The sequence below is a fragment of the Lissotriton vulgaris genome, chromosome 4_1 (assembly GCF_964263255.1).
Source record: "Lissotriton vulgaris chromosome 4_1, aLisVul1.2, whole genome shotgun sequence".
Lineage (NCBI taxonomy): Eukaryota > Metazoa > Chordata > Amphibia > Caudata > Salamandridae > Lissotriton > Lissotriton vulgaris.
The window spans coordinates 2,134,651,837-2,134,666,119 of NC_141691.1; the positions used below are offsets into that span (position 1 = coordinate 2,134,651,837).

At 43.9% G+C, this 14,283-nt stretch overlaps 1 protein-coding gene across 1 annotated transcript in view; it reads left to right on the forward strand.

Annotated features, from left to right (window-relative positions):
- The window catches only part of LOC147725225 (uncharacterized), a 161,298-nt gene that overhangs the window by 54,236 nt on the left and 92,779 nt on the right, over nucleotides 1–14,283 (forward strand). Inside the window, exon 3 of the mRNA XM_086918212.1 lies at nucleotides 2,931–3,761. Within this exon, the coding sequence (XP_086774338.1) occupies nucleotides 2,931–3,761 (831 nt within the window). The remainder of the gene's footprint in view (nucleotides 1–2,930; nucleotides 3,762–14,283) is intronic.

A 14,283-nucleotide genomic window follows, 5' to 3' on the forward strand; every position in this document is an offset into this window, starting at 1 on the left:
TGGAGTCACTCTTCAAGTGACCAACCTGCTCAAGGGCAAAGCACTTACGGGCCGTCTCTGCAGGCTGTCCGGAAGAGACCACAGCTTTCTTGTCTCCTGGGGGATGGGAACCTTTACCCTGGGTGTTAGTTTGGGGCCCTTTAGAGAACTCCTGTGTGTTACCTTTGTCCCCCCACTCTTCTGCTGGGGACCCTGCCCACCTTTGGCAGAGGGTCCCCCAAACGCTTTCTTGGGGACCCTGGTTCTCACTGAGCAGTCCACCTCTATAGCATGCTTCCTGGGGTCAGTCAGCTTACTATCAACCAGGTGCTGGCGCAGATCTGCAAAACATAGACTAGACAAGTGCTCCCATGCAATCAAATTGTAGAGCCCCCAAAAATAGGTCACATGACTATCCTTCACCCAGCCATCCAGTGACCTGCAAAACATATCTACACATTACAACCAAGTGTTTGCATCAATCTTCTTACTGCACCTAAACTTATCCCTGTACTTTTCAGGAGTGAGTCCATACCTAGAGAGGAGAGCGACCTTCATGTCAGCGTAGATACGGTTCTGCCCCTTACCTGAAACTATCAGAGATCCCTTGCTTCTTCTGGAAAGACAGGCCACAGCCCGACCCCCAAATTCCTTTCAGGGACACCTTTCATGTGAATAGATGTACGTACCCTTGAAACCACCTTTGTATGTCATCTCCCATTTTGAATTCCTTGCCTACATTCTTGGGAATGCCCTCAATTATGTCTGCCTGCACAGAATAATTGCTGCCACCGACTGAGCTGGGCCTACTCCTTAGTTCTAGCTCCTTAAGGCATCTCTCATGATAAAAGATCATCTTCCTTTCTTCCATGGCTATTCTTTTCTCTTCCCTCTCATTCTCCATCCTGAGTTTCTCCAATTCGATCTTCCTTGCTTCCCGCCTGTCCTCCAGCTCCTCTGGAGACAGGCCACTGCAGCCTGGTCTGGAAGTTTCCCCCCTCCCAAAAGCACATCTGCACTAGGAATAGGCTCCTCTGTCTCTCCACTAAGCCACTTTGTAGCTCCTCCTTATTTGTGAGGCCTGTGACTTGGACCTTTAGGTTTTTGCAAATCGCTTTCAATTGTTTCACACTGTTGGATTCCAACCTATCCTCCTCAAAGGCAACTTCCAGGGATGCAAGAAATTATGATCGTGATTCAGGCAGGATGAAGTAGCAAGTTCACAGTGGTAAGATCAAAAATAGGCCAAAAAGAAAAAGAACCAGTATTTGGCATGTAATGGTCTGCAATATGGTAGTAGTGCACACCAATCACTGTAAGTCAAGTGCAAACACAAGTCCTATCCCACCGCTGCCACCAGTGTTAAAAATGGGGTTCTCTAGTTGGCAGAGGTAGGTACCTTTGTCCAAATAGGGACCCTTGCTTCTAGTCAGGGTAAGGGGGATACACTCCTAAAATAACCCCTGCTTACCCCTCAGTCAGGCTTATCGTTGAGGCAGTGTGTAAAGCATTTGCACATAACCAGCAGTAATATAGTGTAAGCATTACAAAAGGACACCACACCAGTTTAGAAAAATTTCCAATATTTTTATATACTTAAGACAAGACAAAAAACTAACCTTGGGCAATGAACTCCACTCTGCTAGCGGAAGTTGCGGATATTTGGTAACTATGCATTTCATTGAAAACACAGAATTCAATCAAGAATCCCCACCCTGCTACACAATGGAGTTCTCTACTGTACCCACAACCCTTTGGTAAATCAACTTTACCTCTACATGCTAAAAAGTCATATAACCAATTCAAAAAAGTGAACTTTGAAAAACTTCAGGCACTGAGAGACGTGATGATGCTGGGGTCACCCCACAACTAAGGGGTTTGCTAGCAGATGCCTTGAACACAAAGAGTATATCATTCTGAACGATTTGGTGGTGGTCTCATTCTCCTAGGACCACCCCAAGAAAGGTTATGGGAAAAGATACAATGCCAACCAAAGGGCCAGCAAAGGATTATGGGGCGAGATTCTAGAGTTTAGTGAGTATTATAGTATTGAGGAGTGTTTTTTTTATTGGATACTATAATATTCACATCACTCTAGAATATCGTCTCATAATGCTTTGCCAGGCCTTTGGTCTCTACCGCCAAACCATTACCCTCATATCCCTGGAAGTGGCATTAAAAGGGGCATAATTTATTTAGAGACCCGAGGCAGAATGAACTTCCATTTCTGGAAGGCTTCCCCAGCCATTGAAAGTGTGGGGCCCAATATGTTTTGTCACAGTTTCTTGTAATATTCCAAAGGAAATCATTGGGTCTTGCCAGAATTCATGTCACCTCGGGCATCTTCCAACTCTTCTAGCTCTAGTGGGCAATCTAAATGGTACCTGTCAGAGGGAGAAAGAGTCAGCAGTAGGATGTCTTCAAGAATGGGGAAAGTGGATTCCCATTCAGACCTAGGACACATACTACATAGGGACCACAAATGTGTAGGCAACGGATGTAGCCTCTGTATGGGCTGCGCTGTCTGGTTCAACCTCACTTGGAACCACCCATAACACCAAGTTGTGTTATCAGCCAGTATAGCAACTTGTCAGATTTATCTCCGTATTCATGGGTTCTCTTAATGTGGGCCATCCAGTATTTTTTGGGCTCATCCAGAGAGAGTTGCCTGAGTGTGGCAATGTGAATAGTTCATGGTGAGTAAAATTATGTGCAAAAAATTATATTCCAAATTTAGGAATAATTTCACAAAAATGTCACTCACATTTGGGCTCGTGTATCTTGGACCAGTTAAAGGAACCCTTTCTTTAGTTGAATATGTCTGCACATGTTGCAAATTTAACACAGGTGGGGCATTAGAAACCTCTCAGTGGTCTTCACTTACGGGCTGTTGTCTAACATAATGTGTCTAATAAAAATATCTTTAAATTATGTTTTGCTCTCGTTTACAGATCAGCTATGGTGCTCTTGATCCTCTCCTCACTAACAAATTGAGATTTCCATCCTTCTTCCGTACTGTCCCGAATGAGGTCTCAGTGTACGCAGGAATCACTCAGCTGCTAAAACACTTTGGATGGACCTGGGTGGGGATCGTGGCCTCGGCCAATGACAGTGGAGAGAGAGCGATGCGAGACCTGAAGACGATGGTCACCCAGAGCGGAGGCTGCGTGGAGTTTTCCTATACGTTGCCCACAGATTTAACTTTAATTAGGGCTAAAAGGATGTATCAGATTATTGATGCCATACAGAACTGCACTGCTCAGGTTATCATCATCTACAGCACCAGCACATCAATGACGAGACAATTTCTTAATGTGTATTGGGAAAGGGTACCCCATAAAATTTGGATTGGAACCGTGAGCATGTCTTTTTCTAAAGCGAGGACCGGATTAGATGACCTGACTGTATTAAATGGGTCCTTGACTTTCTCCATCGAGGAAGGGCAGATTCTTGGATTTCAAGATTTCCTCTCTGATGTGAATCCATTGAAATTTCCAGATGACAATGCCCTGTGGGAGCTCTGGCTTTCAATATTCGGATGTATCATGAGCTCTAAAGCTGAGTTGGTCCAGCCATATTTACCACATTTACCTCTATGTTCAGGAAATGAGACCCTCAGAGTCTCTGACCTGTCCTCCATCAATGCCTTCACTTATCGATTCACCTACAGTGTCTACACGGCTGTCTACGCTTTGGCACGCGCCTTACATGACATGTATGTGTCTGAGTCCAGATCAGGAACTGCTGCTGGGAGCCCCAAGCAGGACTTCAAACCCTGGAAGGTGAGGGATTGTTGCATGCGCACCTCAAGGCACCATGACCATTCTCTCATGAAAACAGATAATCAGTCTTGATGGCTCTCTCATTCCTTATCTTCTTCAGTCTTCCTTTCATAGTGATCAGTTTACCTTTAAAGTTTTGTCACATTTTTGGAATTCCTTTGAACGTCTCTGTTAATAATATTTAGCATGATTTGGGGATTTCAGAAATGCCTTGTGCTTATTCCCAAGTCTGTGAATTCTGTTGGTAAATGATACCAAGTTACGTTTAACATTTTATCCCCAGCATTACAAGAAGGTTTGTGAAGTTACTTTGTTCCCTTCATTTGAACCTCAGTTCACCTTGTCTTTGACCTTTAAAGCCAACTTTAACACATTTAATGTCAACAACAGAAGGCAGCCAATCTCCAGCTCCTAACTAGCAGAGGAGGGTGGAGAGATAAACAGTTTGTTCTGTTGGTATCCCGAGCCCCCTTAACAGATCACTGCTTTCAAGATGTTTTGATTTATTAAAAGTTAGAAAGTTTAAAAAAAGTGAAAGCAAAACATTTCCTGCTATTTTACTAATCATCCATTCAATCCTTTAAAAGATGTAAAAACATTCCATAGCACACTGTCACATTTCATCAGATGGCAAATCAGCTCTGAGCTTGTATAAGTGTCATAACCTGGTGCCTGATAGACAGCATGGGCAGATATCTCATGCACAAGAGAGTAACAACATACACACATATCTACAGTGCAGGAAGGTGACAGCATGTGCAAGCATCTTCTGCACTGACACTGAACTCAGACAAGACGGAAGTCCTCATCCTCGGACCATCTCCCTCCGCCTTGGACGACTCCTGGTGGCCCCCTGTCCTGGGCACCGCACCCAAGCCAACGGACCATGCACGCAAACTGGGCTTCATCCTTGACTCCTCCCTCACGATGCACAAGTAAGTCAACGCCGTCTCATCATCCTGCTTCAACACCCTGCGCATGCTCTGAAAGATCTTCCGATGGATCCCCACCGAAACCAGGAAGACGGTCACCCAGGCCCTCGTCACCAGCTGTCTGGACTACGGGAACACCCTCTATGCTGGAACCACAGCCAAACTCCAGAAAAGACTCCAGCGCATTCAGAACGCCTCAGCACGACTCATCTTGGACATCCCTCACCACAGCCACATCTCTGCCCACCTGAAAGACCTGCACTGGCTCCCCGTCAACAAGAGGATCACATTCAGACTCCTCACCCACGCACACAAGGCTCTCCACGACACGGGCCCGAAGTACCTCAACAGCCGCCTCACATTCTACACACCCACCCGCCAGCTCCGATCCGCCAGCCTCGCCCTCGCCTCCGTCCCACGAATCCGCAAATCCACCGTCGGAGGAAGATCCTTCTCCTACCTGGCAGCCAAGACATTGAACTCCCTCCCCACTCACCTACGGCTGACCCTGGACCATCTCTCCTTCAGGAAACAACTCAAGACCTGGCTGTTCGAGCAGTAGCGACCCCCCGCCCCCCTCATTGCCTTGACACCCTACGGGTGAGTAGCGCGCCATACAAATTCTGTTGATTGATTGATTGATTGACTGGACAGTAATAGCATGTGCAGTTATTTCCAATAAGGCAGAACAGGATAAATGGTAGCTCCTGTGTGGAACAGCATTTTTGAGGATTTCTTAAGTAGATTCTAACTAAATGCAGATGAATCTAATGACCAAGATAGAAACAACATGTTCTCATATCTCCTGCGTAGGATAGTAACCTCATGCGCATGTTGCTCCTACATGGAACAGTATCAGTTAGTAATAGCATGATTATAAATCCCTCTGTGGGATTGACATCCCATGCACATGTAGCTCCTACATGGGAGAGTGACAGTAAGTAACAGCATGCTCACATATCTCTTGTTTGGGATGGAAGCCTTATGTACATGTCGCTCCCACATGGGACAGTAACAGTTAGGAAGAGCATTCTCACATATTTCCTGTGTGCATATGTAGCTCCGATATAGGGCAGTAACAGTTAATACCAACATGATCAGGTATCTCCTGTGTGGAATAAAAACCTCATGCACCTGTTGCTCCTCCATGGGACAGTAAGAATTAGTAACAGCATGCTCAGATGTTTCCTGTTGAGATATAAACCTTTTCCGCAAGTAACTCCTACATAGGACAGTAAACACATGCTCAGATATCTCCTCTGTGGGATTGAATCCCTATGCACTTGTAGATCTCAAATGGGACAGTAAAGGTAAGTAACAGCATGCTCACATATCTCCTGTGTGGGATAGAAAACTCATGCATATCAATAACAACATCCATGACTCCTCTGTGGGATAGAAACATTGTGCATGTGTAGATCTTACATGGGACAGTAACGGTAAGTAACACCATGCTCACATATCTCCTGTGTAAGATAGAAGCTTCATGAACCTGTCGCTCCTACAAGGGACAGTAACAAGTAGTAACTGCATGCTCGCATGTCTCCTGTGTGGGTTGGAAGCCTTATGCACATGTAGCTCCTACAAGGGACAGTAACAGGTAGTAACAGCACGCTCACATCACTCCTGTGTGGGATGGACACTTCATCCACATGTAGCTCCAACATGGGACAGTAACAGGTAGTAAAAGCATGCTTGCACATCTCCTGTCTGGGATGGAAGCCTTTTGCACAAGTAGCTCCTATGTGGGATAGTAACAGTAAGTAACAGCATGCTCGCATATCACCTGTGTGGGATATATAAATTACAATTGCCACAATTGCCAATTGCCACAAACTGATAATTTAAATGTTCAGTTCTTTATCACAATAAACTCTTCAGTTAATAGATTTGTTTAAATTTCAAACTACACAGCAATTAATATTTCCATTCATGGACTAACAAGTCATTTATTTTGCTTATTCACAAAGCTGATTCTTCCCAGTAGCCAACACGTGTTTCGTTGAGATTATCAACTTCGTCAGGGCAACAAAATGCAAAAGAAAATTAACAATATATGTTTTTTCTAAAATAAATATTGACAACATGTGCATTATGAGGTGACTTTAATTGCCACCACCAATAATTGAAGGTGTCTTTTAATGCATGGCTACAATGTTTCAAGATTCTGTACCTGAAAGCGCCTCCACAGGAGCGAAGTGTCTGAATTCCTCACAAAGAGAATTTCCCAACTCCCCAATGCCTCTGGACCAGATTCTCTCTAATCTCAGAAACAGGGGGGAAAGGGGAATGGGAGCAAAGAGAGACTGCCACACTGGTGTCTTCACTACCTCTGTCAAAAGGATTCTGCACCTGGAAGATACTAGCAAAGATTACTTAGAGCCCCAACTCGGATCACTGAAATAATATCGTTTTGTTTCAAAAATCTTTATTTCGATCACAGATCATAAAAGATACATAACAAAATATACACAGTTATAAACGTATTAAACATGATGTGATCCAATCGTTAAGACATTAAAATACATTAAAAGAAGAACAGAGGGTACAGTGTACTGTGCTAAAGTCTATCAGGGGGTCTGTTATACAAGTCTTTTCAGCACGCGACTACGAGTAAACCACAGGGAGGTTAAAAATTTTGAAAGTGCAAAGACAACAATAGGAGAAAGATCTGTCTTTAAGACTCTATAGGCAGGTTGGAAGGATCTGAAGCCCAAGTTCCTGAGTAACGGGACTAACCAACGTTTCCTGCTCCTCTCGTAGCCCTTGCAGAAGAAAACCGCATGAACTTCATCCTCCTTCGGATGAGCACAGACAGGGCAAGTTGCTATGGTGGAGCGAGGAGACCAAGACGCTGTAAAAAATGCTAGAGGGAGGCATCCGTATCTCCATTGAAATAATAGTTTCCTCGTTAGCAGAGGGGAGATCGCATCAAGAGTACTTTCAAGACAGTAAGAGTCTTTCGCTTTCAGGAATAAGTGTGTCAGGGATCCTTCACGGCTGTCGTTGATAGCTCTTGTGAGCATCAGTTCGTAGTATGCTCTCGCGAGTACCTTCTTTGAAATCTTTGTACAGGAGTTGGAAGGATCCGTCCATAGTTCCGGGTAGCCCAGATCCTCGAGCCTTCCCTTGACATAGGTCAGCCACGGGATCCTCGTGGCATTCCGCAGCTGCAAGAATTCCTGGAGTTCCTCTCTGTAATTTAAGAGATCGGGGCTGCACCACAAACGCCTCCAAAAGGTTAGGGGTTTAAGACCTAGCTCCTCTGTTATTGGTCTTACTCCCAGATCTAATCTAAGGGGGAGTAATGGAGTGCTCTGGGGGAGGGCAGTGACCTGTCTCAGGAATTTATTTTCGGCGGACTGTAACTTTGGGAGATGAGTGTGACCCCAGAGCTCACCCCCATATGTGACACCCGCCAGTGCTTGAGTTTTATATATGTGAATAATTGGGGTTAGTGGACGATAAAAGGATTTGTTCGCCAGGCGCATAGTGCCACCCGCCAACTGTGCCAGTTTGATGGTCACTTTGGCCTGATGGGACGTCCACGATAGATGTTCGTTTAACGTGATCCCCAAATATTCAATATTGTGCACACGTTCCAGTTGTGTTGTGCCTAGCCTGGGTGGGGCTCGATTCTGGGGGTTGGGGTTCAGGATCATGAACTTAGTTTTTTGGGGGTTGATTTCCAATCCCCGATCATTACAAAAGTCTAGAAAACCGTCCAAAATGCCCTGAATCCCCATGGGGGATTTAGACAGCAGCAGGGTGTCGTCTGCAAACATGATTGCAGGCACCCTGCTGCCGGTCAATTTTGGGGCATCGGAGTTGGGGATCCTGTTTAGGTGGGCAACAACCCCGTTCACAAAGATGCAGAACAGGGTCGGTGCGAGCACGCAACCCTGTCTCACACCTCTGCGAACGGGGAACCTTTCGGTTAGTTTGCCACCTTTGCCACACCTTACGCGAGCGTAGTTGTTGTGGTGGAGTCTCATCAGGATTGTCAGGATGTCAATAGGGACATTCAACTCTTCCATGACTCTCCATAGCCTCGCTCTGGGAACCAAATCAAAGGCGGCACGTAGGTCTACAAAGATGGTATATAGACTGCCGCCCTCGATTACAGCTGTTCTCCAGTAGAGGAGATTTAACCTGAAGATTTGGTCTATGGTTGATACACCCTCCCTGAATCCTGCCTGGTAAGGGGACAAAATTTCCATTTCTTCGGTCCAGGCCTGCAGTCGATTCAGAATCAGTCTACCGAACAATTTTTGGGATATGTCGATTAGACTGATAGGACGATAGTTGGAAGGGAGCAGGGGGGATCCCTTTTTGTAAATTGGGACCACCTCTGCTCCCCTCCAAGTATCGGGCACCTCCAGTCCCCCCGCAATGGCATTGAATATTAGTGTAAGATAGGGTGCCCATATCCCGGGTTCCTGCTTAAACAGGTCCCCGGGCACCCCATCAAGTCCTGGGGCTTTTCCGGCAGCTAGGCCTTTAATGGCGTCCCTCACTTCTTTTTCGGTGAAAACAACCCTAGTGGGACAGGATGAAATTGTGGGACCATCTCTGTTCTGTTCACCCCCACCCTCTGCGTACAGGGCCTCAAAGTGGGTCTGCCATACCCTAGGGGCTATATTGGGCTCTATTGCGGAGGATAAATCCCCCGTGCCGTTCGCCACTACGCGCCAAAATTTACGGGAATCTCTAACTGTTAATGCATTAGTGAGGTTTTCCCAGTAGTCGTGGTCCCATTCTGCCCTTGCGTTCTCCAGGAGGATTTTATATGATCTTCTCCTGGCGCGGATTTCATCTTTGTTATGGTGTTCCTTTATAGCAAGTAGCAAGTGGGCCTTGGCTTCCCTGCAAGCGGCATTATACCAAGATGTCTTCGGTTTAGGGCCATTCCTTTGCCTTGCAGATGAGAATAGGTCCTGCTCTAGGGTGGTGATGATGCCTGCATGTATTTGTGCAAGCTCTCCTCTAGTAGCATCGTCTAAGACCCTAGTTCCTAGCTGGAAGGCATCCTCCAGTAATGGGATTATCCTTTCATATAGCCGGGATATTCGTTCTGGGTTGCTGGCCAGTTTCTCCCACTTGACCTTCCTACGATTATTTTCAAGTAGGAGGCCCGTTTTATCTTTGTCCGACCCATTGATTATTGCCTCTCTCCCAGGCAGGGAATAAGTCAGTTCCAGGGAATTGTGGTCACTGTCTAATCTTGGGGTGACTTTAAAGTCGACTATTGCTGGCCACATAAACAGTTTGACCATAATATAGTCCAATCTGGATTCGCTGCCGGGTTTGTTAAAAGTATGGGTACTTGGTGTGTCTGATTTGGTACGACCGTTGCATGCCCTTAAACCAAGGTTAAGGGTGAGGGCAGTTATCTGTAGGGCTAAAGGAGTCCAGGCCCGTGGGGGTGGTGCCACCGTCTCAGGCATAAGCCAATATGAATCTTCCTCCAGGGAAGGACCATCACGTAGCCCAGGCAGTGGTTCGTATTGAGCATTGAAATCGCCTCCTACCAGGCAAGCAAGTTCGCTTGGGATTCCTTCTAAGAGCTTGGCTAGCTCATCCACTGTGCCAGATTCTTTGTGCATTGGAACCGGCCTTGAGTAGATATTGATTACTAGCAACTTCGATGAGTCCGGCCACTCAAGTGAGACAGCCAATAGATCATCAGAAGCGGTCTCTAAATAAGTAGCTTGGCAACCTAAGTCCGTGGCTTGCCTCTCTCCCAGGCAGGGAATAAGTCAGTTCCAGGGAATTGTGGTCACTGTCTAATCTTGGGGTGACTTTAAAGTCGACTATTGCTGGCCACATAAACAGTTTGACCATAATATAGTCCAATCTGGATTCGCTGCCGGGTTTGTTAAAAGTATGGGTACTTGGTGTGTCTGATTTGGTACGACCGTTGCATGCCCTTAAACCAAGGTTAAGGGTGAGGGCAGTTATCTGTAGGGCTAAAGGAGTCCAGGCCCATGGGGGTGGTGCCACCGTCTCAGGTATAAGCCAATATGAATCTTCCTCCAGGGAAGGACCATCACGTAGCCCAGGCAGTGGTTCGTATTGAGCATTGAAATCGCCTCCTACCAGGCAAGCAAGTTCGCTTGGGATTCCTTCTAAGAGCTTGGCTAGCTCATCCACTGTGCCAGATTCTTTGTGCATTGGAACCGGCCTTGAGTAGATATTGATTACTAGCAACTTCGATGAGTCCGGCCACTCAAGTGAGACAGCCAATAGATCATCAGAAGCGGTCTCTAAATAAGTAGCTTGGCAACCTAAGTCCGTGGCTACCCATGTAGTTAGTCCCCCAGATGGCCTACCCCTTCCCCGCAATTTAGCTGTTTTAAAGAAGGAGGCAAAACCCGGGAATGCTCTTTCTTCGCGCGCCCAAGTTTCTTGTAGAAGAATTATATTTTTTGATCTGATGTATGTACCCCATTCTGTGCAATCTATTTTGCTAGCAAGGCCTGCCACATTCCAAGAAATCACTGTTATTTCTAGTGGTTGGGTGGAGGCCGTGCCCATAAAAACCGAGTTGGTAGTAGTACACTCGTGGGGCGGCCGTGGATTTGTGGGGACGAGGAACGTACCCTTGGGTCTGTTATCAGGGGAAGGAGAGGAAGGCGTAACGCTTGGGACCTGTCTGGGATCAACTGTGCCAGGTGCTAAAAAATAAGTATCAGCAGCTGTGGCGAATTTGGGCTCGTTTGTGGGAGATATTTGAGTTGCGCTCCCCTCATCAACCGCATGTCAGTCTACCATCTCAAGACTGCTGTATCGGTTATGGGTATAATATCTACTACCAAAATATTGAGTTCCCATAATATCGATGACAAAATATCGAGGGACATAATATCGACTTTCTATCTTCCCTAAGGTAAGTACAAAAATATCGACTTTAAAATATCGAGTGTTAAAAATATAGACTGTCAAAATATCGATTTTTTTATGTCTTTAAAATAAGTTAAAACTATTATAATATTACATATATTTAATATAAACATTGTTAAAATTATTAAATAAATGTAACATTATTACATAATTAATGTAAATGTAAAAATTAATAATAATAATACATATATATATAAATACATGTTAATAATAAAACATATAGAATATATTTACCGTAGCATCGCAAAAGGATTAAATTTAATGTAACCACTCCAGTCGGTGCTACATTAAAGAGATCATTGGATAGCGTAGGGGTAAAAATTACATTCCCACTATTCCCACTTCAGTGGGTACAAGAGTAGGGAAAGTGTTGGACAGCGTAGGGGTAAAATTTACTATTCCCACTCCAGTGGGTGCAACAGTAGGGAAAGTGTTGGATAGCCTAGGGGTAAAAATTACTATTCCCACTCCAGTGGGTGCAACAGTAGGGAAAGCGTTGGATAGCATAGGGGTAAAAATTACTATTCCCACTCCAAAGAGTGCAACAGTAGGGAAAGCGCTGGATAGCGTAGGGGTAAAAATTACTATTCCCACTCCAGTGGGTGCAACAGTAGGGAAAGCGTTGGATAGCGTAGAGGTAAAAATCACTATTCCCACTCCAAAGAGTGCAACAGTAGGGAAAGCGCTGGATAGAGTAGGGGTAAAAATTACTATTCCCACTCCATTGGGTGCTACAGTAGGGAAAGCGTTGGATAGCATAGGGGTAAAAATTACTATTTCCACTCCAGTGGGTGCTACAGTATGGAAAGCGTTGGATAGCGTAGGAGTAAAAATTACTATTCCCACTCCAGTGGGTGCAACAGTAGGGAAAGCGTTGGATAACGTAGAGGTAAAAATTACTATTCCCACTCCAAAGAGTGCAACAGTAGGGAAAGCGCTGGATAGCGTAGGGGTAAAAATTACTATTCCCACTCCAGTGGGTGCTACAGTAGGGAAAGCGTTGGATAGCGTAGGGGTAAAAATTACTATTTCCACTCCAGTGGGTGCTACAGTATGGAAAGCGTTGGATAGCGTAGGAGTAAAAATTAATATTCCCACTCCAGTGGGTGCAACAGTAGGGAAAGCGTTGGATAGCGTAGGGGTAAAAATTACTATTCCCACTCCAGTGGGTGCTACAGTACGGAAAGCGTTGGATAGCATAGGGGTAAAAATTACTATTCCCACTCCAGTGGGTGCTACAGTAGGGAAAGCGTTGGATAGAGTAGGGGTAAAAATTACTATTCCCACTCCAGTGGGTGCAACAGTAGGGAAAGCGTTGGATAGCATAGGGGTGAAAATTACTATTCCCAATTAATTATTTTAAATTAATTACCAATTCTATTTTATTTATTTACCAATTAATAATTAATTTAAAAATATAATTATTTACATAATTATTTAATTAAAATTAAATTACTTCCCACCCTATTCCCCTATAAACACACAACCCGCTACAGAAAATAAATTACAAAAAATTAATTATGTATCAATGATTTATTTTTAATTAATTACCAATTACATTTTAATTATTTACCAAATAATATGTAATTAACAATTAGATTAAATTTACATAATTAATTCATTACAATTAAATTACTTCCCACCCTATTCCCCTATAAACACACAACCCACTACAGAAAATAAATTACTAAAAATTAATTATTTATCAATTAATCATTTTTAATTAATTAACTATTATATTTTAATTAATTACCAATTATTATTTAAGTAACAATTACATTAAATTTACATAATTCATTATTATAATTAAATTACTTCCCACCCTATTCCCCTATAAACCCACAACCCGCTACAGATTTATATTACACAAATATTATTAAATATTAATAACTTACCTTATTTTCGATATTTTTGTTGTCTATATTTTATCTAGTCTATATTATGTCTTCTCTATATTTTTGATTCGATATTTTGGCTATTCTAGTCGATATTACTCGATATTTTTGTTGTCTATATTTTGTCTAGTCTATATTTTGTCCAGTCTATATTTTTACTCGATATTTTGTCCAATCGATATTTTGAACTCGATATTATGTCTGTTTACCCCCCAACTCTAATACCCTTTTACTAGTACTCTTGACTCCTCTTCCCTTATTCTAGGTTGTACTGGATAGTCTGTGGAATTTGTCTCTCTCTTGTTGATACGTTTTTGTAGTTGAATGGCCAGAATGTTTGTGTGGTTTCTTCTTATCTCCCGGGTTCTGACTGCGAAGCTCTACAGGTGGTAAGTACTAATATATATATATATATATATATATATATATGTCAGACGCTTCGTAACAACTTATACCACGCTCTCAGGCACTCAATAAACGCCAGACATCAGCAGGTTCCAAGGGTGTTTAATGACCCCTTACAACATGTTTCGGCTTACAGGAAGCCTTGTTCACGTAAGTTGTGCAACGCGTTTGTGCAGTGTAAATACTGAAAACAATGACAACATAGACAAAGGACACAGGTCGCAGGTCACAAGCCCAAAAGTTTGGTTCGGCCATGTTGGAATGGTTAAATTACGTTGTTAATACATCTTAACACACATAATTCAGAGAATTAAGATTTCACAAGGTGGCATGACCCAAGCGGTAAAAGTGAGCGCTCAAGTGTTGTGGCCGGGCAAAGTCATGTGG